This window comes from Hibiscus syriacus, unplaced genomic scaffold, assembly GCF_006381635.1.
Source record: "Hibiscus syriacus cultivar Baekdansim isolate YM2019G1 unplaced genomic scaffold, ASM638163v2 tig00111941_pilon, whole genome shotgun sequence".
Taxonomy (NCBI): Eukaryota; Viridiplantae; Streptophyta; class Magnoliopsida; order Malvales; family Malvaceae; genus Hibiscus; species Hibiscus syriacus.
This window is the reverse complement of record NW_024063217.1, coordinates 1402849-1423524: the sequence shown is the minus strand read 5'-3', so window position 1 is coordinate 1423524 and position 20676 is coordinate 1402849. Positions and strand designations below refer to the sequence as shown.

At 35.1% G+C, this 20676-nt stretch overlaps 1 protein-coding gene and 1 pseudogene across 2 annotated transcripts; both read right to left on the bottom strand.

The window, feature by feature from the left end:
• Positions 1 to 273: 273 nt before the first annotated feature.
• On the bottom strand, positions 274 to 6721 carry LOC120173059 (E3 ubiquitin ligase PQT3-like). 2 transcript variants are annotated; one of them, XM_039180350.1, is made up of 15 exons: positions 5832 to 6721; positions 5501 to 5597; positions 5224 to 5305; positions 4933 to 5099; positions 4773 to 4849; positions 4039 to 4095; positions 3797 to 3953; positions 3557 to 3705; positions 3289 to 3453; positions 2894 to 3193; positions 2491 to 2532; positions 2149 to 2398; positions 1845 to 1964; positions 1540 to 1615; positions 274 to 1107 (listed from the first exon to the last, which is right to left on the bottom strand). In XM_039180350.1, exons 1-15 carry the CDS (start codon positions 5995 to 5997, stop codon positions 400 to 402), a joined length of 2613 nt encoding a protein of 870 aa, XP_039036281.1. In that variant the 5' UTR covers positions 5998 to 6721; the 3' UTR covers positions 274 to 399. The 2 variants fall into 2 exon arrangements, with proteins under 2 accessions (XP_039036281.1, XP_039036282.1); XM_039180351.1 differs by lacking the exon at positions 1540 to 1615 and having other exon boundaries at positions 809 to 1107.
• Positions 6722 to 14029: 7308 nt separating this feature from the next.
• LOC120173060 lies at positions 14030 to 20077 on the bottom strand (annotated as a pseudogene).
• Positions 20078 to 20676: the final 599 nt, after the last annotated feature.

The window sequence follows — 20676 nt, the reverse complement described above, 5'->3', positions numbered from 1 at the left end:
ATAAGACTAAATATTTAATAACGTTGCATTCATAAAATATTTAAAAACTCAAAACTTGTAAAATGAATTAACCCCTCTAAATCTTAGCAGTAGAATATATATATATATATATATATATATATATATATATATATATTCCAACCAGAATTAAGATTCAATAATAACCACTATTTATTTATAAAAAAAAAAAACACAAGATGATAATGAGAAAACATCAACTTTCAAATCACTGAGGGTTGCAACATACGAATAAAAAACAATTGTATTATTTTCTCCACAAATATTTCCATTAGGCGTACTAGTAAAGCATATTGGTGCAAAGGTGCAAAAGTATGCGATTGTTCTTCAAGAGCGAGTAAACGCTGCTCGAGTAACAATCAGTACTACAACAACCTCTGGCTACATTCTATGTTTACTATAGCTGCCACGTTCCCGTTCCCGTTCCCGTTCTCTTGATCCTCTTGAGTGCCGAGGTTCCTCTTCTCGATCAGCTGATGGCGGCGGTGATGACTCGTACCTTGACGGCTTCCTTTTGAAATGTCTATCATCATCACTGGACTCATAATAATGTCTATCATCACTGGACTCATAATCTACAGCATTGCTGCTACTGCTCTTCCTCCCACCGCCACTAGTAGTAGAAACTGACTTAGCAGATACCGAAGATGTCTTGTAATCATATCCATTGGAGGATGGTTTGCGATGGCCAGAAGAGGCTGGTGCATCAGAAGATATCTTCCGTTTCTTCATACTAATTTCTTCTTCTGGAAAGCTAATGCGAGAAAACACGTTTGGCTTTGACTTATTGTCCATTTCTGATGTGGTAGTCGTGGAAGTTAATTTGGGTGCTGGTTCAGGTGCAAGCTTGGTAGACTCAGAGCGATGATGATGATGATGATGGTGATGGCGATCACGACCGTGGTCACCATCATCATAGTTACGATCATAATCACGTTCAAGGTCATGATGCTGGTCAGCTTTCCTCTTTGAAGGACGGGGAGGTGGTGCTTCATAGTCCCGTAAGGAACGTTCTGGTGAGGTCCTCTCTGACCGGTGCCGATGATGCTCATGGCGATGATCACCACCTGACATTTGTGGAATAGGCTTCTGCAACAAGCAGACATAATAGAAATGATACATCATCAACGGATCATCTAATTTCTCATGTCGCTAACAAGAAATAAAAGGCTTAAGCTGTGCAACTTTGACCATAAAAAATTTCGAGTGAAAAACCAAGAAAATGAAGAAACTTCAAAGTAGGCCCGAGTTAAAACAGCCAGTCAGAAAGTTCCAAGTTACACTTCCTTGAATTCTCAATATCAATAAATCATGTGTTCATAACCAAAAATAAAAGCATAAAAACAAAAAAAGCACATCAGTGAATCCCATAAAGGACTAAAAAAATAAAATCTTATATCCCTACGTTACTACAAGACTTGGTGCATCCTAGACAATTGATTGCTGACAATCATGTAGCATGCCTCCTCACATGACAAACAACAAGAATTAAACAAAGCTGGGGCAAAAAAGAACACATACAGATTTTGACTTCCATGATGAAGCATCAGCACTGCTGCTCACTTCCCTAACAAATTCCCGATCTCTAGACAAATCCCTGCAACAATTTTAGAAATAGTAAGTAAACCATTTCATTCCGTGAATCCATCCCTGTAAATAGTAAGATATTAACACGTACACGAAGCCCATTTCTGGGATCTCAGGACTCGCATGCACCTTGTCCCAAGGAGTTAGCCAAACAAATGACTAGGAATTATTCCGAGGTAAATGGAAAGTATAAAACAACTGAAAAACAATAATGTACATAGCAAGTTTATGTTCAGTACCTTTCACCTCGTCTCTCATTTTCACGCTTCCTTCTCAAAGTAGCTTGCCTAGCCTCAAATTCCTCTCTGCTCATGATAGGTGGGGCAACATTCATACCCATTCCAAACTCCGCAAGATCTCTACAAACCATTAAATTCAAAAAATAAAAGATGTCCAGACTCCAGATATCATCATTAGTTCATCACATAAGAAATCAAAAGATGCATAATCCAATATTAAAAAAATAGACAAAAATGCCATGCAAAGGCTAGGAATACACACAACTGGCATAAACATAGGCTATTTAACAAATGTTACACATACCTCCGAGGTGGGACAGGAGGAAACATATAATTTTGAGCACCAAATGGATCTGGTGGCATGACACCTCCGAATGGCATGTTCATTGGACCTAGTCCATACCCACCCATATACGGCATCACTCCAGTATATGGACCCATAAATCCATCCATCCCAGGCTGCATACCGGTCCAGTAAGGATTATAGGCAGAAGGACCCATAGACATCATATAATTCTCAGCTGCAAGATCCTGAGGGGTTTTCCACTGCAAGTCTAGAGTGGAATGGAAAAAGTAAGATTCAGGTTATAAAACTCGGATATACTTTAAACCATCATCAAATACAAAATAGTGGCTGAAAACTTACCATTTGCTGGCAAATGAACCTTCTTCTTTTTCTTTTTCTTTCCTGGAGAATAAAAGGATCAAAATTGAACCAATGATCCATTTATTTTCCCTCATTTACACTAAAGAAAAAATAAAACTTACTCTCACTATAATACACACACAATATACATCCAAAGTTCTTAACAGACACATTTGAGAATTTCTTTAAAAAATATAACATCATAAATAATAGATCTCAGTCACAAGCTTTCAAGAATGGGAATGATCCTGAGGTTGACAAGGAATGGGATAGCCCACTCCAGGCATTTCCACCCAAAATCTCACCGCTCCCTCAAGGAGATCAGTAACAATGTCCTCAAAGGTTGTCTCCTAACTTGGCCAAACCAATATCACCAATAAATTAAGAAACAAATCATAATTACCTGCCTCTCCAGAAGCCACCTTCTGTTGCACTTCTTCCTCCAGAAGTGGGGCACTCCCTTGTGATGCAGGCTCCTTCACACTCATTGACTCCAGTGTAGCCTCGGATGCATCAGCTAGTTTAGTAGTCTTCACTTTCTCAAATACCTGCTGTGGGGGAATAGCTTCCTTCATTTGATTAGCTTTATCCTTAACATCAGGACTTTCTTCCTTGGCAAATACTGGTTTCTGCTCTCCCTTAGATGCAGCTGATGCAGTAGGAGATGGAATTTTTGGTTGTGGACCCCTTGAAGATTCCATATCTAGATTTAAAAGACAGGACAAAACAATAAAGAGTTGTGTACCATAGAAGTCAGTTGAATGTCTATTCATTTGATTATGTCTGACAATGATGAACCTTGAACTTGAAAAGTGCTTCCAGCATTGTCAGCACTGCTGTTACCAGACTCCAATATTCGGTTAATTGTATCTCGTAAGGTCTTATTTGGAAGAAGATCATCAGCGAGTATGTTGGTCGCCCCACATACACACATTGACTTTGAGATAATGTGGTCCCTTATACCTGAGTTACATTTTGTCAAAGTGAGCTTCAACATACATATACAAAACCATTCGACAGTGGAGCAAACCAAACGATGCATGGGTTGAGCAGCAATAAAGCTCACATTTATCACAAAAACTCGTAAAACAACATTTGCTAGTTAGAACAGCATCTTTCATTACTTCCTTGCACACTGGGCAGTGGAGTTCAGGTGGAAGGTCAGCAACAGAACGAGTAGAAGGTAAGCCCTCAATTTCTTTCTCAAATGCATCCCTATTGGAAACAAAAAGTTAGTTTTCAAGCATAACAAACAAATTACCCACAAGCATGAAACAAAACCACACTAATAAGACGAAACAGTTACTCATTGGGTTTCAAAACAGCAACCGCTCCACTTGGCAATGCGTAAGAGCCATCAGGAGTTGCCATTAGCATTGACTTCGGAATGCCAGTTGGAGGCTTCACCCTTTTAATATCATAGTTTGGATCACCATTTGTGGGGCAGTGCTGAATAAAATGCCCTGCATCACAAATTCAATAGCAACCACAGGTTCACTAAAATGTATAATCTAAGCAAATGTAAAAGGAAAAGTAAACTCGACATACCAGGCACCTTGCACCGGTGGCAAACATAGCCCAGAGGAGGCGTTTTGCGCTCCAATCCTAATCGATATCAATGAGAAAAACAAAAACTTCAGTCAAAATACTATTTGGAAGCACGGTTACAACAATCAAATGCTCCACAAAATTTCCAAAATGACAAGCATAAACAGGTTTACACAGAAAATTGTTATATGTTATAGCAACAAAAGAGTGAGAGTTCCGACTTTGATTATTCTGCGGAAGCATATACCACTGGCAAGCTCACACTTAAATGATGCAACTATGGACAACCAGATCACATGCACTTAAATGTGCGCGCACAAGCACACACACACACTATCTAGGTAATCACAGAATGAACATCTCACATGCAAAAGCACAAGGCACACGAAACAAAATGATAAGCAGCAGAAGACAATCAAACTTCAATATTCTAGAGATGTAAGTTAAACTGAACATCCTATACAGAATCCCATGCCCCACCCACGAAGACAGATTGAGACCAGTCCATTACTATTTTGTCCAATACTATCCCATACAATAATCGTTATCATATATATGCGTAGGAACCACCTATGAATTGTGTAAATCAGGCTTATGAATAGTGATGAACAGTGATTAAGTTTATATTGGATTGTAATGAAAGAAAAAGAATAATGGATGGTAACTTGACCCCACAAAGACACACCACCATGATAAACAATGCAATGAAGACAAAAAGGGCTTAAGAAAATTACCAAAACCATGCCCTCCCATCCTTCCACCCATACCCCTTCCAAAGCCTCTACCAGGTCCAAATCCATCTGCACCTTGGCTGAAAATCCAAATAATTAAGAATGAAAATTGCATCAATTGAAGAAACAAAAAAGGAAAATAAAGAAATAGCATTCATCTCACCGCAGCCAATCTAAGGCAGGAGTATCTATTAAAGCCTTAATCTTGCTTTCCTCATCATCTATATTAGAAGGGGGAACATCAGGAAGTGGATTGCTTGACTGGACTGGCAGCGTTTCAGGGATTGAATACAAATCGTTCCCAAATTCATCCCATTCTGAGTCCTCGGGCTAGAATTAAAAAATCAAAGCCCAGCATGATAAATTCAATATTCATCAAAGGCAAAAAGGCAACATTAGTAGTGCAAACACAAGTCTATTTTCATCAAGGAAAAATGTCAGAAGCAAAGATTACATATTTTGGAACAGATGAATCAGCATCCAGGAAGCTGCTCTTTTCTGGTTGAGCATTCTCAATCTGATTTGCCACATTAGGCCTGTGAAGCATAAAATAAATGCAAACCTAGAATCAGGTCCTCTCACAATTGTAGCCACTAAAATTCGGAACCAAACTAAACACACAACTGATCAAATTCATTCAGTTAACTGAACTTCTGATACTTGTTATCTTAAAAGTTCACTAGAATTTAAATATTTTAAGTGGATAGGTATCTAAAGGATTGAGATAGTACTCTGGTGCAGCAACAATGGGCATGCGAGGCCTTCCAGGAACCCGGCGAATTAATACAGAAGTATTTTTCGGGATTAACATTGCTTCATCTGGATATTCTGAAATTGAAAAGATAAAAAAAAGTCTATAAAATACTAGAGATTTGCTATTTCATGAACGGAAACAATTACTAAAATTTAGTACTAACATCAAGTCAAGAAACAAAGTGTGAGCCAATATAAACCCCAAGGGGAATTCCAACAAAATGGAAGATTTGGCTCTACTCCTAACTGATACTTTTATGCCAGATTAAACAAAAAATAAGAATTCCAATGCATTGAGCAAAGACCAACCTTCATTAGTTTGGGCATTAGTGACAACGAGGTCAAAGTCTGTACCCTTGCCCAGGTGCTTTGATTCAAATATTTTTTCTTTCAAAGTACCAACACTTATAAACGGACCATCCATGGAAATTGAATCAAAATCTCTTGCACTTTTAAATTTGTAATAAACAGCCATTTTTAACCTTGTTTCCTCTTAATAGTAGTAGTAGTAGTAATATAATATAATTTACAAAAAAACACACACAAAAATATGAACTTATTTCTTGGCCTTCCAAACAATATTAGGCCTTATATTCACTAAAAAAATATAAACAGTACAAAAGTTTTTTTTTCTTATTCTAAGAGAAACTGAACCAAACTCATCGATTCTTCTTCGATGCAAATTCCTACGCTCTGACTTCAAGAAATCAACTCTGAAAGCTTCTTCACGCTGTATTCCAGTAATCGAAATTTTCAGCTATACCAGCAGTTTAGGGAAAATCGTAGGGAATACTGCAAAAGCCCCTTTCCTCTTAGATCGTCAAATTCACACAAAATCTTCGATTAACGATTATTTTAGTAAAAGAACCGGTCCGAATCAATCAACCCACACGGCCCATATCTTGTAAAACGCGATCAAAACAAACCTTCTGGAAATAATCCTACTATAGATTGATCTTCAAAAGGAAACTCGGGAGCTTTGAGACTTGAGATTTTGATACTCCGAAACTGAAAATTAGAACATTACAAGCTTACAAAAACGCAATCAAAGATTGGAGACTGAAATAGTTAGAGAACAGCGATCATCGAGAATCTCTAGGGTTATGACCTGGGTAAAGGGTTTCAAGAAAGGGGAAACGGGAATTTGGGGAGAAGGTTATCGAAAAGCTATAACCGAATCTGGCCCTCCAACAAAAATAAATAAATATTATCCATATTCTGTAACTAACCAGCCATATGCCCCGCACGTGCAGCTCTGGTGCCACCAGGAACGATACTATGGGCCCTGGACCACAATTGTTTGTGGATTAACTCTTTCTTAGGTATCTCGGATTTTTTTCCCAATACCCGAAGCCCGTCAATTATTTAGGGCATTGGAACTCTATTTATTTTGGAAAATACGGTATTTGCGATAGTACACCAGGGACTCGATACCTCAAGATGACAAGTTTCCTCGAATATTATTTTAAATGGTCACCGAGTAGTGGGCCCCACATGAGATATTATTTTATTGTTATTAATATGTCTCATCACGTCGAGGTGACGAGTCTATTTAATTTTTTTAAATTATAAAATAAAACTAAAATTTATATATTTTAAAAAAATAGATGGAAATTGTCACCTCGAGGTGACGAATTCCTTCAAATTCAAAAAAAACTACTCGTTTTGTAGTTGTTGGTTAACGGGAAAACGGGAAACGATCACTTGAAACTCATAACCTGGAGGTGATGAGTTCGACAGGATAAAATTCAAAAAAATTAAAATTAAAAGAAAAATAAATTTATGTATATTTTAAAAAATGCAAAGTAAATGAAAATACAAAGAAAATTTATCTATATTTTCTAAGTTCTTAACGTTGCCAATGAGTTATCGAATGATAATGGCACGAGCTCATCAAGTACGATGGTTCGTCTTTATCTTGCGGAGGAGGTGTCCTTAACACACTTTGATATCCATATTCGAAACACAATGACGCCATCATTGTCGTAACTTATTCGACTTGGCTGCTATTTTATTGACCATATAGGATATGGTCCCACTCACTTGTAACCGCATGATCTTTTAAAAATGCTTGAGTGTATTGCGGTGCAACCCACATAACTCCAACCCAATTTGGTCGACTCTTGGCTGAAGTATGAAATGGAGGATAGAAACCGAAACTAGCCTGAGATTCATAATATTACTCTTCAGTTGCAGATACTGAAGCAGAAGACGACGAAGATGCTTTCTTCTTGGACTTGGACTTAGTTCTTGTGGCCTGATAATGTTTTCATTCTCCCATCTCTTCTGATGTCGTGAGATATGGTTTCCCATTTGATTCGTAATTTCAGAGATAGGGAGAATAGTCGAAATCTAGGTCCATTGGTATAATGTCGTGATGTGAGGGGAGCAATAGTTCACGCTGATTCCATAGGTCGATGTAGTAAGCGTGCCTCACCGGTCATGTAACACCCCTATCCCGTATACGACCTCGTATACGAGGTAGATATGCCACATCAAACATATAAACATATATTGTTTAAAAGTTGGTAAAATTTTGTTTCATTTAAAATCAACATTTAAATAAGTAATTGTAATTTAAAAATATAATATAAAGTATTTAAAATAATATTCATTCATCACAAAATCAAAAAGAGTTCAAACATGTTCGAATCAGAGTATCAAAATAAAATATATATAAATGCCAACTATGAATATCAAATCATCAGGAAGATGTCATATTGATTCTGATTTTCTGAACGAGATTTCAAAATGTGGGATGTCTAGCCTGATTCCTTACTCCTTTGGTTCTGCTTTACCTACGTGTGAATCGATCACATACTAAGTTTTTCCACTTAGTGAGACGACATCATAAATAAATAAAGCGTTTACTAGATATAATTAAACATACCATAATTTTGTTTACTAAAATAAACATATGCAATTTACATCAAACAAATATTATAGTTAAAAATAACATTATAAGAATTTCCATAAATCATTCGATCTAAATTTATTTTTAAACTTATACTTTTCCATTTCAAATAGATCATTTCCATATTTTATTGAGATCATTACTTTGTCCACTGTATTATCATGAGAATACGCAGTACGCGAGTCAGATAACGAGTTAGCGCGCTATATATAGATTTACTGTTAGAATATATTGTACTAAGTCACTCCACCTTGTGTACCATTAAGGCACCCGAGTCAGACCCCAAGTAACCCATCTTGGTGTCATATAATGCACATATAAAGCTAGTCAAATACACCAAATCACTCCACCTCATGCACCACTAAGATACACCGAGTCAGACCACGAGTGATCCACACCGGTATCATATCAAAAACATATTCAGATTCACTCCACATCATGACATGTCATTGTATCACTAACCCTCATTTTCGTACAATGGACTTTATTCTAAATCAATTACTAATTTGCATACAAAACCAATTAAGATAATTTAATTTAAAACTATTTTTATAAAAATCAAAACTTTGGACATTTTATATCCAAAAATGATTATACGCTATAAAATAAAACAACTTGATAAAATCTATATTCAAGTAATAATTTTAAATTATTTAAAAAACGATTGAGGTTGACTCATCACAAGTCTTCCTCATATTATATATTATAAAAGAAAGTTGAGTTGCACTCACCTGTAGTCTCACTACACTTTGTTATTGTGATCGCTCCACTATCAGCTTTTTCCTTATCTTTTAGTTCGCTATGTGCTTGATTTCGATCTTGATCTTCACAATCGTCGATTAATCCAAAACTTAAATTCCAAACATAAATTAATACTTTAACTAATATAATAACCCAATTTCATATAAAAATTCTAAAAGAAATGCTATTGACCTACGTTCGATAAAATTTCCATCATTAAATCAAAACCCAACCTTAACATCACTAAACTAACTTATCAATTCCAAAAAGTATCATTTATTGCAATAATCAACTTAACCTTTCAATACTTGTAAAATATCACTAATTAGCATGGTTATCAAAATCGGACCGGACCGGCCAGTTCAACCAGTTGAACCGTGAACCAGTGGCCTGTCCGGTTACCTCACAAAACCGGTATGGCAATGAACCGGCTGAAAACCAGGGTGAACCAGCTGAAAACTGGCAAAACCGGTTTGAACCACCGGTTCACTTTTTTTCTTTTAAAAAAAATTAAACCAAACGACGTCGTTTGTTCAACGAGCCGAGTCAAATTCGAGTATTGCTGAGCTCGAATCGAACTCGAAAACTTTAAAAGTAAGCTCAACTCAACTAAAAAACTCAAGAGCTAAAAATTATCAAGTTCAACTCGAACTCGAAATATAATATTAAAACTTGAACTCGAAAAGGCTCGAACTCAATAAAAATTATAAGTTCGATTGAAGCCTAAAATTTGAGCTCAATTGAAACGAAAGAATAGTTTGCTCTGTGCTCACCAAAAGGCTCCATGATTTTGAATGTCAAATTACTTCTATTATTTATAGAAGTAAGTTGAGATGCTCTTCTATGTTTCTTAGCCATGTGAGATTGTTTTGTTATCATATTTTTACTCTTTAAACTTTTGGGATGCTCTTCTATGTTTCTTAGCAATGTGAGATTGTTTTTTTTTAAATTAAACCAAATGACATCATTTATTATGATTTTTAAGCTCCAATTTAATTTTTTTGATTATAGTTATATAATTATATTTATTATTTAATATGTTTTTACCTTAAATATTATATTGTAGTTGATTTGAATCATTTTGTTTCACTTGATTTTATGGTTTTTAATTTATATATGTTATGAATTGTGATATTTTTATACCTTTTAATATTGTAAACTTAAAAAAAATGTTACATATATATTAATATTACTTTGAATATTATGTAAAATTAAAAAAAAAAATTATTTTATATAAAATCCGGTTCAACCGCAGTTGAACCCGGTTGAACCAGTGAACCAATACCTTCACAGGTTCAGGTCCGGTTTTAAAAACATTGCTAATTAGTTTCCAAGACCTTTTAAATTGATTCTTAATCTTACACCAGTTTTCATTTCAACCCAACTCCACATTCTAATAAAAATTTCAGCATAGGACTTCAATTCCTCAACAATTGCACATTAACCTTTTTAAATTATCAAATCTTGCGAAAAAGGTCCTCAACATCTAATAAAGTTCCAATTTGATCCCAAACATTACTTCAAGCACCTAGAATCATTCCTACAATCACAATTTAATCCTTAACACCATTTCTAATCCATTCCAATCAAATTCAAAGCAACACAAATCAATTTCACACAATTACTCACTAATTCCTTCAATGGACGAATCACTAAACCAATTCATCCAACATTTTTTTTTTCAACTTTCATGTTCTATTAGAACTCCACAACACTCATAAGATTCAAATTTAACCTTAACTCAATCAAAATCAACTTCCCCTTCATCCACCATAAATACTCATTTCCACCATTCAAGCATGAATCAAAGAAATAATTACACCAAATTGTAGAGAAACTAGTGTAGAACATTTTATTATTTCACACTTTAGTACCGAAACTCAATAAATTGGATAAAAATGAAAAAATAAATAAAATCCCGCGAACCTATTATGGAGATCGGCCAGAAGCTGCAGAAGGAAGGAGAGTTTCGTGAGATTTCTTAAAGAAAATTTCCCACTTTCCTTTAAATTATAATTAAAAATGAATTTTTTATTCATTTTGGGCCAAAAACCAAAATCACCCTTAATAAATTCCCAAAATTACTCTTACGCCACTCCTTCATCTCTATTTTAATATTATTAAATAAATAAAAAAATCTCATCTCTCAATTTTTCTCTTTGACCCTCCAATTTTCCAAAATTTTATTTTTGTCACTAGATTGCATTATTTCACTTTATAGTACAATTTTCACCAAATTACACCAATCCACTTCAAATTATACTAATTAAAAATATTCATATAATTTTTATAACCGAGAAACACCTTGCTTCAATTTTTATAGACTTCCAATTCGATATGATTATCCGAATATCCTTCAAATCTTTGTCATTTAATAAACTTTTATACAAACTCCAAATTAAAATTATGAAACCCGCTAAAATAATTTTATTGGGACGAACTACTTATTTATAGACCCAAAATATAATTTTTTTAAATTTTCATTTTTAGTCCCTAAACTTTTATAATTATATACTTTGGTCCCCAAACTTTCATAATTTTCATTTTAGTCATTATTCCAAATTTTGGGATATGGAGCACCGTCCATATCAACCATTTGCGTAGAAATCGGCTGGTGCAACGCAAACTATCGCATCACTCTATTAGCAGTGTGTCACTCAACAATCGCATAATGCAATAATGGCGTCACGACACACTATAAGTTAGACCCCTCAAAAAATCGCACTGGCAATAACTGGTTGATCTCCTCAACATATGGAAGCCAAGAAAACTGTAAATATTAAATATCAAAGTTACTATATATAAAGTTAAAAAAAATCAAAATAAAATAAAATAAAATAACAATACACACCGCATATCGTTCGGTGATGTTGATCCTCATCCGTATATCTCGTATAGTGGCTCCCGCTAACTTCATCTCGGATATTTTATGATGTCATCAAAAATATTTAAAAATAAAAAATATTATAAATAAATAAAAAATAATTATTAAATTTATAAAATTCAAATAAAGTTAAATAAATGAAGTTAAACAATCACCTTGTAGCCAACAGAAACTCGATCGGACTGTTGTAATTGGCGTAAAAAATGAGAATCGATACCAAGCCCACGGCTGTAACAATATCAGAAAATCTGCTACATCGACTTTTTGACTCGGTTGGACAATTGCAGCCTTGCAAAGCTCTCGATGTAGAAAGGCCATAATCGCCAAGCCCCAACGGTATTACGACACACAACAAAGTCTTTCAAATATCGCAGATATTGATGCGCGCCAAATTATTGAATTTATCCGATAATAATACCCCTCCGATCTTTTGGAGAAAATATGCTCGAGACGCGAAAATGGCCTCATCCTTGGAAGAGTTGACAGTCACTTGGAATTCAAACTCCAACCACGTTATCAATACCCGATAGCCCTTAATGACGTTAGATGGTGGCCATTTTCCTAAAACTTGGGGCCCACTACTTGGGGACCATTTAAAAATAATATTTGAAGGAACTCGTCATCTCAAGGTGATGAGTCCCCGGTGTACTGTAGCAAATGTCGTATTTTCCAAAATAAAAGTTAGGATGTCCAATACCTTAAATAATTAACCTGCTTGGGGTATTGGGACAAAAAAAACCTAGGCCTCTCTATTTTTTAAAGTTAGATAAATTGATCCTTAACTCATTTTTTTAAATATATTTTTACAAATAAATATTTTTTGATTAATCAAGGGTGATTAAAAGTGGTAGTATTTATTCTAAAAACTTTAAATCATTTGACAATGAAAGTTCTAATATCCTAAAGTCGTTGGTGCTCGAATCGAGACCATTAGAAATAATAATTATCCTTCTAACAAATGAGACCGCTTAATTTATACTACACATAAACATTTTAATAAAAATAAATATTAAATAATATAATCATTTAGTATTATTAAAATTTCTTTCTTTCAAAACTTTTGTATCCTTGCGTGATAATGTATTTTACTATATCATAATCTTTTTGAGGTACTTTATATTCACATAAATTTTAGGGTAAATTGAAAATTTCATCACTAAACTTTATTCTCTCTCCTAATTTTCTTATTGAAATTTAAAAATATTCAATTTCTTAACTGAACATAATATATTGAGTTTTTTTTGTTATCTTGCCGTTAAATAATTAACGAAGTTAAAATGACGTCGTTTTAAAAAAATTCACCAAAATGACGTCGTTTTACATCTATATAAAAGTCCATTTAAAACGACATTAGTGAGGAAACAACAAAGTGACAAAAAAACACAATATATTAAGTTCAGTGAGAGTAAATTGAAATGATTTAAAGTAAAATGAGTAAAATAGGAGAGAGTAAAGTTCAACTATCAAATTTTTAATTTATCCATTTTAGTATTATTAATTCATGTTATATAGATTTTTACTATCTTTTATCCATAATATATCCATCTTGTTTTGTATAATTTCATGTTTAGTTATCTTTTTTAATTATATAAATTTTATTATATTAATATAATTGCATCGTATTGTGTTCTGTAGTATGTAATTTTCACTCACAAAAATGACCGGGCAGGTGTTACACTATTCCCTCTCAGGGGATAGTTTGTAATTTCTAAATATAAGTATAAATGAATGGTAAATTCTAATAAATTTGCAATTTTATATTTAAAATCAACAAAATTTAAACTAAAATAAAAATTCATTAAAATTAAATTACAAGTACAAAACCCAATACGGTTCAAATTTAACTATAAAATAAAAAGAGAAATGAAATTAGGGTTTCACTCAAAAACAAGAGTTACATTTCTTTCCAAAAAGCAAAGAGTGTGATCTACTTGATCTAAGTTTAATTAAAAAAAAAGGAGGAAAAATAATCATAAGTTGGACAATGAAAATAAAAAAGGGAAAGACAATCTCACACATCGGTCAATATTAAGGAAGATACAATCACCACATAGGCTAGAAAAAAGAAAATGGCTATCTGAACGAAGAATTTTGGGTTTTCTCTCATGTTGGGAGATGTAACAGCCCTGCAAAACCAGAATCTCATCCTGGTTAATAAAAACCTTGTGGCTGGTGAAAACGGAGCAACGAAAAGACATGGAAAGTGAAATTATGATTCCACAAGTAGCTTTTGTGGATGATGCAATTGGATTTTACCTGGCGACTCGCTGTGAAAATCGATGAAATGGCAAACTCTGGATGAATACGATTCCGGGGTCCTGTTAGAACAGCTGTAACCGCATTGTCCCCCTGCAAAGTTGCATCGAAAGAACTACAAAACTTACACGGCCATACATGCAAATCCGAGTCATGTGCATTGAGCAAGTAGGGTGTTATCAACCAGTGACACTCAGTGCGGTCATAAAAGAAGAATCAGAAGAGACATTTTTAAACAAGCCTCGACTTCTTACAATATGTCATCAATAATTTTGGTCATTAGGAAAATACAGTCAACAATAACTGAAAGCACACAATTGTAAAAAGAACAACATAGATGCGCCAGAACTCCTACTCGACCAATGTCTAATGAGAGGGTAAAAAATACCAACTGAAAGCAGCTTACCCCAAAGACTGCTCTTCTTATTGGGCCATTGTGTTTGATTTGAACGACGATGGAAGTAGTAAGGGCTACTATGCATGAGATATCAACTGCCAATACCTCCCCCACCTCAAGATTTTTCTGCACAACTAGCAAAAGAAAGAAGCCCACAGAATCCCAATGGTCAGTTTACCTATGACCGTATCAGTATAAATTTATAACTTCAATAAGGAAAACAGAACATGCTCTTTCGTTTCCTGTAACGTGCTATCTTTTGAACTCGAGCAACTCAAAAGGCAATAAAAGGATGTACAAAAAGAAAAGATACATACCAGATCCACCAGCAAGGATAAATGCAAGCCCCTGACCCGATAACTTCTGTCTCAGAAATCCCTGCTATGCCAGTAACACATCCATCAAATACACAGAAACATAAAAACTGAAAAGATCTTTGAACACAGAAAATGCATGGATCTAAGAGAAGGGAAATGATAAAAAATAATTTATCATTATGTCACCTCTACACCGGTTACAACATTCCGTGGCCGCTGATCAACTGTATTATTAACCTTCACATCATTGATAGAGCAAAGAAATGCATCTGGCTACAAAACAAGCTTACAAGATGACATAAAGATTCCAGCTAATGCAATGAAAAGAAAAGCTCAAATTTCAGCAAAAATGAATTTGCAAGAAGTCAGCTACCTGACATAAAAGCACTCCACCAAACATTGCTAAATCGATCTGTCAAAATAAAGTAATAAACATGAACCAGGAACAACATATAACTCATAGTTCGGGATAGCAAAACGGCCATTTGGGATTACGAAGTATTCAAACTTGACATGTTCTATAAATAGGTATATAAATAACTGCTAAGAGTTTGAAACACAAACCGGAAGAACCCTTGCAAGAGAAGGAGCAGCAATGCCAACAAATCCATCATTTTGACCATTATTGCGAAGAGCAATACTAGTTACACTCTTCCCAAAAAGCCACTGCCACATGCCTACCTCATTTTCTGGAACATAAGTATTTTCCATTTCAATGGACCCAGACATGAAGCACATGGAACCTGCATTTTGTTACATTCCACTTCAACTTTAGATGAATTAAAGTCTACATGATAACAAACAATAACTAACAGAATACAGCAAGCCAATCATCTTATCGGTTAAGCAATTCCCCTTATTGATCTTCAGCAGAGGATCAGATCTTAATTATAAGCAAAAACAATAGAATACACGTAAATAATTTAACTGATAGTTATTAATGAAGTTATTAGTCCATCACAATTTGCATTTATACCGGGGAGACACATTTTGGATTGCTCGTTTATGGCAAATGAAGGCATTGATTGTTGGAGGAAAAAAGGATTGAAGGGAGTTTTTTTAAGGTGGATTTCAAGAGAGCCTATGATTCGGTTGATTGGAGGATCTTGCTGAAAATAATGAGTAAAATGGGGTTTGGAGCTAGATGGAGTTCTTGGATGTACAAGTGTGTCGCAACAGCTTCCATTTCGGTTTTGGTAAATGGCACACCTACGGAGAAAATACACACTACTAGAGGATTAAGACAGGGTTGTTCGTTATCCCCTATGTTGTTCAATTTGGGAGGTGAATTGTTACATTTAATGTTGGTGAAAGCAGTGGACAAAGGGTTGTTTTCGGGTTTTGAATTAGGCTCTAAGGATCGTTCTTTCATTTTATCACATTTGCAATTTGTGGATGACTTAATAATTTTTAGCAAGGCTTCTACTCATGATTTGGTGAATATTCGAAGGGTGCTTTTAATTTATGAACTGCTGGTGGGGCTGAAGTTGAATCTGACTAAGAGCAGAATTTTGGAATTAATGTGGGGGAGGAGGAGTTAGCTTATTGGGCCAAGGAAATAAGTTGTGAAAGAAGAGCTTTTCCATCGGAGTACTTAGGTTTACCGTTAGGGGCCAAGAGGAATTCTTTTTCCTTGTGGGAACCGGTTGTACAAAAATTTTATAACAGTTTGGCTGGTTGGAAGGCCAAATCTTTATCATTGGCTGGAATGCCAGGTCTTGGTCAAATCAGTGTTGTGCTCTCTTCCAATTTATTACCTTTCTATTTTTCGGATCCCTATTAGTGTACTCAACAAATTAAACTCTATCATGGCATCTTTTCTATGGGGTATCGACAGAAAAAAAGAACATCCATTGAGTCAAATGGGAATTGGTGTGTAAGCCAAAGAAGTTGGGGGGTTTAGGGATTCCGAATCTGTTGCTACTAAACTGGGCTCTTATGGGGAAATGGGTGTGGAAATTTGCTGCAGAAAAAAACTCTTGGTGGAAAACAATTGTCTGTTGTGTAAACAATATGGATCCAAATTCAATGATGATCCGGAACACTTGGATAACCCTAACTTATTGGATTTGGAGAGGAGTTGTTAAAAACTTTTCAAGTGATGCATTTGGGGATTGTTTTAGGAAAAAATTGTGTGTAAGAGCTGGAAATGGAGAAACAGTGCAGTTTTGGCATGATGTATGGTTGGGTACGGTTCCTCTGAAAGATAGGTTTCCAAGGTTATTTGCTCTTTCGAATAACAAAGAGGGGAAGGTTGCAGAATTCAGATTGTATAATGATTCAGGTGGGGTCTGGGATATTCAAACGAGAAGGAATTTAGTGGATTGGGAGGTTGAGCAGTGGTTGCAGCTTATCTCTCTCTTGAACAGTTCTTCATTGTCATTAGTAGAGGAAGATTGTTGGATTTGGTTGGGAAATGGTGAGGGCTGTTTTACAGCAAAATAATGCATGAAAATTTATTTTGATAGAGAGGGTAATGATGAAATAGAAGGTAATTGGGAAAGACATGTTTGGAAAGGGATAGCTCCACCACGAGTGGAAACCTTTGTTTGGCAACTCGCTCATCATAGAGTAGCGGTGAAGGAGGAACTGTTGAAGAGAGGAGTTACTGGGGTTGAAGACAATGTGTGTCCATTGTGCAGGAAGTGCAATGAGTCTGTCTCACATTTGTTTCTGCACTGTGATGTGGTGTGGGATTTGTGGGCTAAGTTTTTATAGTACTGGAATGTTTTCTTTGTGGTTCTGGGTAAGTTGATGGATTTCTTAATTGCGTGGGATGAGCTAGTTCCGAGATCTCTCATATGGAAGTTTATTCCTAGGGTTGTGCTGTGGTCAGTTTGGAAATGTAGGAATGAGGAATTTTTCAGCAAGGGAAGGTAGATTATGCGCTGTTGTTCTTCATTACAAGATTCAGAACTGTTTCGTGGTTTGGAACTTCATTTAAGGATGTTCATATTCCTTTCGATTCTTTGATGGGGGATTTAAAACTAGCAGACTTGAATGGCAATCTGAAAAAGAGGTCTCCACCTTCTTCTAGGTGGAGTCCTCCTCTGGAAGGGTTCTTAAAAGTAAACGTAGATGGTGCAATGGTCAAAGGTTGGGATAAGGGTGGAATAGGTGGATTGATTAGAGATGGCAGTATTTAAGGATGTTCATATTCCTTTCGATTCTTTGATGGGGGATTTAAAACTAGCAGACTTGAATGACAATCTGAAAAAGAGGTCTCCACCTTCTTCTAGGTGGAGTCCTCCTCCAGAAGGGTTCTTAAAAGTAAACGTAGATGGTGCAATGGTCAAAGGTTGGGATAAGGGTGGAATAGGTGGATTGATTAGGGATGGCAGTGGTTCGGTGCTTGGGTCGTTTTCAAAGAAGGTAGGGGGAGGTCCTCCTTTACTCGCAAAGCTTTTGGCGATCAAAAGAGGGTTGATTCTTATCGAGGAAGTTGATTACATTCCAAGTCAGAGGACTATTTTGGAATCGGATTCTACTAATGCTCTAAAGTGGATTAAAAATCCGATCCTTAGTACTACTTTGTTTAAATCCTTGGTGAGAGATATAGCTACTCGTGTGGAAAGGAAGGGTGTTATCAGAAGGCATATTTCGAGAGCTGCAAATTGGGAAGCGGATGAATTAGAAAAAGCTGGTATAGGTTGATTTTTTGGGTTTGTATAGTGGTTAAAGGTGTTCTGCCTTGGTTGTTCTTATTAAGGGAGTTATTAGGGTGAGTTATGTACTCAGAGTTATGGTTTAAAGGTTATGTTGTTAGTAGTTAGTTATTTAGGTGTGGAGGTGTATTATTGTTCACATTAATAAAAGTTAGAGACACTCTTTTCCTCCTTCCTATGTCCTTCATGTTATGTTTATAACATGTAGGATATGAAGGAGGTTTTTAATGAGGCCTTATTCTATCAAAAAAAAAACTTCTCCATTTTTGAACTTTTGACACTTCTAGTCACTATTTGTACTACAAGATATTCTTGGCAATGGAAATCTGTAAAATTCGAAATTGTATAATAAAGAGCTGAACCCCTAGCCTAGCGACCAACAATTTACTTATCATAATATCCAGCAAGCCTAATCATTCATAATTTTACCAAGAACAATAGCTTATGATCACAAAATATACTAAAATTACAATAATGTCCTGAATCGTGATAGCATCAAGACCATCTTCCCATACTAAAACATAAAAGTATAGTAGTGTTAACCCAACCAAGGAATCCAATAGAGACCAAATAACCTACCGGGTTTTGCAGTAACCTTTTCTTGTGGCTTCAGCATTATCTGGTAAATAAACCATCACCAAAATTTAAACAACAAAGTTTCATAATCATCCGTATGAGGTCATACGCTTAAATTAAAAGAAAATTCTTTGATAAAAACTAGGGAGTACCTGAACTATTTGAGCTTCACCACCCAATATCTGAAATGGGGTCACAGAATCTTCCGGACTCTAAATGGTTTTATACCAACAAGAGATTATACCGTACATAAATATACAGGCTGAAATATTTAAACTACACAGCATTATCATTCTAGTTTCATCAGGAAACCGTTCCCCAATTTGGCTTTCGCGCTAGCTACTCTCACATTGATCACAGCAGTTTATACAAGTTTATTTACAAATTGATTATAAACGGATCAATTTCAAGAAAAAAAAGGGAATAAAAGTCAACTCTATTTAAGGAAATCCCAATCAAAATTCTTCAACAATGCGAGATCGAATGCAAAAGTAGAGCCTAAATTCCATTAAAATTTCACGACACTTTTCCAAGAAGCAATGCACAATTTCCTTGTGATTTTCCCATCTTTTCCTCATGAAACAAGCAAAATTCAGTGAAAGACTTGAGAGTACGAAGATTTTTTAAAAGAATGTTACCTGATACACGTAGGGTTGAAAAGGAGTGGAAAAAAAGGGGGCGGCCATGGACGACGAGGTCTCGAATTTGAAGTTAAATTCTTCGATTTCGAGATTTAATCCGACTTCAACAGTTTAATCTCAAACATTCGTAAAGGAAATATAAAACAAAAAACAAAGAAATTATTTTCTCTGCGTTTGTCCTTTATTAAAGTAGGCGATCTTGGAATTAAATAGGTGGAGAGATAAGTTACGTAATTAGCCTTGAAACTTCGGACATCGTAGGATGAACTATGTGGGACGAAAAATATTACCTGGTGGCTTTTTAGTCGTTTTACATTTTATATTCTCGATCTTGATGACATGGCGTCATGTTATTGGTTGAAGTTTCAAGCCTATACGTGTTTCAAAATTGTTTTTCAATATAGCAAGAGAAGCTTCTCATAGCCGCGTCGGATTATCTTTCTCATTTTTTACCTCCCCAACCTAAATTGAATTGAATTCAAATTTTATTTTGTAATATCTACCATGCATGTATTTTTTTAAAAATATTATGTATAAATATTTATTTAATGAATGATCTGATTAGCGATTCCTTTGTAGATTTATTAATTTTTTTTTTCAATTTTAAGCAATAAATTTTAATTATTTTATTTAATATATTATACAAATATTATCGGATTAATCATTATTTTCCTTAGTGCAAAAGATTTGGAGTTAAAGATGTTATAAACTTGGAAAGTTAGAGAATACAAAGGGGTTTGAAAATTTTATTTCTTTGCCTCGC

What these genes read in the sequence shown, in the direction of transcription:
- LOC120173059 (XM_039180350.1), bottom strand. Translation starts at nt 5,997, where the DNA reads ATGGCTGTTTATTACAAATTTAAAAGTGCAAGAGATTTTGATTCAATT. An exon ending in GATGGGAGGGCATGGTTTTG is followed by an intron (nt 4,096 to 4,772) that starts GTAATTTTCTTA and finishes GATATCGATTAG; the next exon opens with GATTGGAGCGCAAAACGCCT. An exon ending in GGTTCATTTGCCAGCAAATG is followed by an intron (nt 2,399 to 2,490) that starts GTAAGTTTTCAG and finishes ATTCCACTCTAG; the next exon opens with ACTTGCAGTGGAAAACCCCT.